We start from the raw sequence: 3,076 nt of genomic DNA, 5'->3' as shown, positions 1-3,076 counted from the left end.
TACAAACAACATATTGCACACTTTCCTCATCTAAAGAAATAAATTACCACACAGATGAAAAAAAGTAATAATAGCAATGTGCAAAAGAGAGCTAAAGAATGAATAAATGTCAAAATTGTCAAAAATTCTGTAATCTGAGTCTGAATTACAGAGGGGGGGTTGTATGACTTTCTAAGGAAGGGATTGTAGATATTTGATGATCACAGGCAGGAAGGATTTCCTGTGGTGCATCTGGGTAAGAGGAGTCTTCTGCTGAAGGAACTCCTTCAGTGGGTAGAGATGCCCCTAAAATACTCAACCTTCTGCTTTAAATGCAGCTTTAAGTTTTTACTCATGGATGCTGAATATAAATTAACCACACACAGACTTTCTTTTGTGGAAAATGTTGAAATCCATAAATATTTTAGCTCACAGTTAAGCACTACATTCACTATTACAATAAAGTAAGGGTGTAAAGTTTCACGGACGGCTGATAGATTTGTAACAGAGAAATTAAACTGACCATAATATGCAGCTGAGAGGTATTGATGTTATGATTATTTTAATTCTTTAGTGTAATTCTGACTATATTTATCCCTAAAGCAGCTAAATTGTTTTGCCGAAAATGATTCAAGAATAAAAATAAAATTTAGCAGATTTCTGAAGCTAACTCTTTTTTTTTTTTTTTTTCCTCTCCTGCGCTAAATCTTCAGCACGGACGAAGCTGCAACAGAAAACATCCTGAAAGCAGAAATGACCATGGCATCGCTGTGCGGTCGTCTGTGCCTGGTGACGCCTCGTGACGCTTTCATCACGGCCATCTGCAAGGCCTCGCTGCCGCCGCATTACGCTCTGACTGTGCTGAGTAGCAACAGTGCTAACGTTTCCGGCAAAGGTACCGATTCGTTGTTTAAAATCATTTTTATAGTTAAAAAAAATGTACTTTGATCTTTAGCATTGCGACGCATAAAGCAACAATATTTCAAGCTGGGTATTATTTCTTTTGCAGCAAATCTGATGAATTAAGCTTGGATCTTCAGTGGATCTAAGCTGACCAAATGAACAGAGTTTATATGTAGGCTGTTCTTTACTTAGATGTTGAAAGTCTGTTTATCTGTGTTCTCCACAGCGTATTCTATCCAGGGCCAGAGTGTGCAGATCATCAGCCCCTCAAGTGAATCTCATCAGCAGGTGGTAGCTGTTGGGCAGCCGCTCACCGCTCAACCACAGGGCACAGTGGTGGTAAGAAAGGACACCGTTAACTTTTCATATATTAAATGAATGCAGACGTTCTCAATAAACACTGCTTATTGAATATTTTTTTTTATGAATCCAAGTTTTGCCACCTGTTCCCCAACAGAAAGGGCACAACATTTTCCCAAAAGATCAACCGTTGCTGTTGGCAAGAACATAAACTCCTCAAAGTCAGAATTCTGTTACCTAATCTAATTCAAGAAAATTAAAACAAAAGGCTAGAATCAGTCATTTACACAATTAACCTGAGAAACACCATGAACTGACTGTTAGCAGAGTTTAAATCCAGAAAAATATCATGTTTAAAATAAAAATAAAAAGTTACTTTAAATTTTGTTGATGCATTTTAAGCACAATCGACTATTTGTATAAAATAACTATTCTATTCTATACTACACTTTTTTTAACAAAACGTTTCACATTTCACACAAAGTGGTTTAATGAGACTATCTTTGAATGACAAGTATTTAACACTTGAAAAACTTGTATTGTCACACATTGTATACAAAAACTAAATTTCATTTAGTACAGCTTTGCAGACACTAAATTAACATTTCCATTCCATAAAGTGCAGCAGCAGTCAAATGTAAACAGTGTGGGAGAAAAAAACATGGTGCAAAAAATGCATTGACAGATCAGACCATTAAATACATATGGTGCAAATATGCAGTGTTTTTGGTTTGGTATTATCAGTGGGATGCAGAGTCTGGGGCATGATTTAGAGTTTTTTCAACATTAAGCTGTCTGATGGCAGTGGGGAAGAACCTGTTGCACAATCTGCTGGACCGATCATTTATAATACAGGCTCGGAACACGCTTTTGTGCCCTTTTGACCAGTGAGGTGGTGTTTCCAGTCCAGTTGAGGGTGTCTGTGATGTGCACCCCGAGGAATTTGTTGCTGCTGACGACCACTACAGCTGAGCTGTTGATGAGCTGCGCTTCGTTGTTTGGCCGTTTTTTCCTGAAGTCAATGATGATCTCCTTCGTCTTCTCCACGTTCAGGATCAGGCTGTTATCTCTGCACCAGTCCCCCAGCTCCTTCACCTCCTCTCTGGGGTCTTGGTCATTGTTGTCTGTGATGAGGCCCACCACTGTGGTACAAAATTGGTGATGAACCTGGGGCCACAGTTGTGTGTCAACAGAATGAACAGCAGGGGGCTGAGGACGCAGCCCTGAGGGGAGCCTGTGCTCAGGGTGATGACATCAGAGGGGTTCTGTCCGATCCGGACTGACTGAGGTCTGTTTGTGAGGAAGTCTAGCACTCAAGGATAGTCTAACTGGAATGGGTTGAATGTTGGGGGCAGACTGGAGACAATGTGTTCTTTAAACTGCCTTTTTAAGCACTTCATCATGATGTGAGTCAGTGCAACAGGCTAGTAGTCATTGAGTGAGGTGACCTGAGGCCTCTTTGGGAGCAGAATGGTGGTGGCAGACTTAAAGCAGGCTGAGTTCCATGCTTTTTAGCGATTTCCGAACCTGCCCATTCATCCAGGGTCATTGGTTGCCCTGCGTGATGATGTTCTCTGTGATGCTGACATCCTCAATGCATTTGTTGATGTAGGCTGACACAGTCATGGCATACTCATCTATATTTAGCTTGTTGTCATAGGTCCCTGCAACTTGAACAAGTTCCAGACGGAGCATTCAAAACAGTCGTGCTTGCAGTTTCTCGATGGCCCCCTTAGACCACACTCTGACTTCCTTTACTGTTGGTTCAGCCCTGATTAGTTGGGGCCTGTATGTAGGAATTAAAGCTACAGTGTGTAATAATTACAGGGATATACAGTCAGAAATGTAATATATTATACATAACTATGTTATTTATCATCATCTACGAGCTCAG

The 3,076-nt window shown here is 40.5% G+C and overlaps 1 protein-coding gene across 4 annotated transcripts in view; it reads left to right on the top strand.

The window, feature by feature from the left end:
* The window catches only part of mon2 (MON2 homolog, regulator of endosome-to-Golgi trafficking), an 83,926-nt gene that overhangs the window by 45,346 nt on the left and 35,504 nt on the right, over nucleotides 1-3,076 (top strand). For all 4 annotated transcript variants that reach the window (XM_015393928.1, XM_015393929.1, XM_015393931.1 and 1 more), the window contains exons 14-15: nucleotides 693-874; nucleotides 1,109-1,221. In XM_015393928.1, coding sequence (XP_015249414.1) covers nucleotides 693-874; nucleotides 1,109-1,221 — 295 coding nt within the window. The remainder of the gene's footprint in view (nucleotides 1-692; nucleotides 875-1,108; nucleotides 1,222-3,076) is intronic.

This window comes from Cyprinodon variegatus, unplaced genomic scaffold (genome assembly GCF_000732505.1).
Source record: "Cyprinodon variegatus isolate N-32 unplaced genomic scaffold, C_variegatus-1.0 Scaffold663, whole genome shotgun sequence".
Lineage (NCBI taxonomy): Eukaryota > Metazoa > Chordata > Actinopteri > Cyprinodontiformes > Cyprinodontidae > Cyprinodon > Cyprinodon variegatus.
Note: the sequence above shows the minus strand (reverse complement) of the source record. Positions and strands in the feature narration are given on the sequence as shown.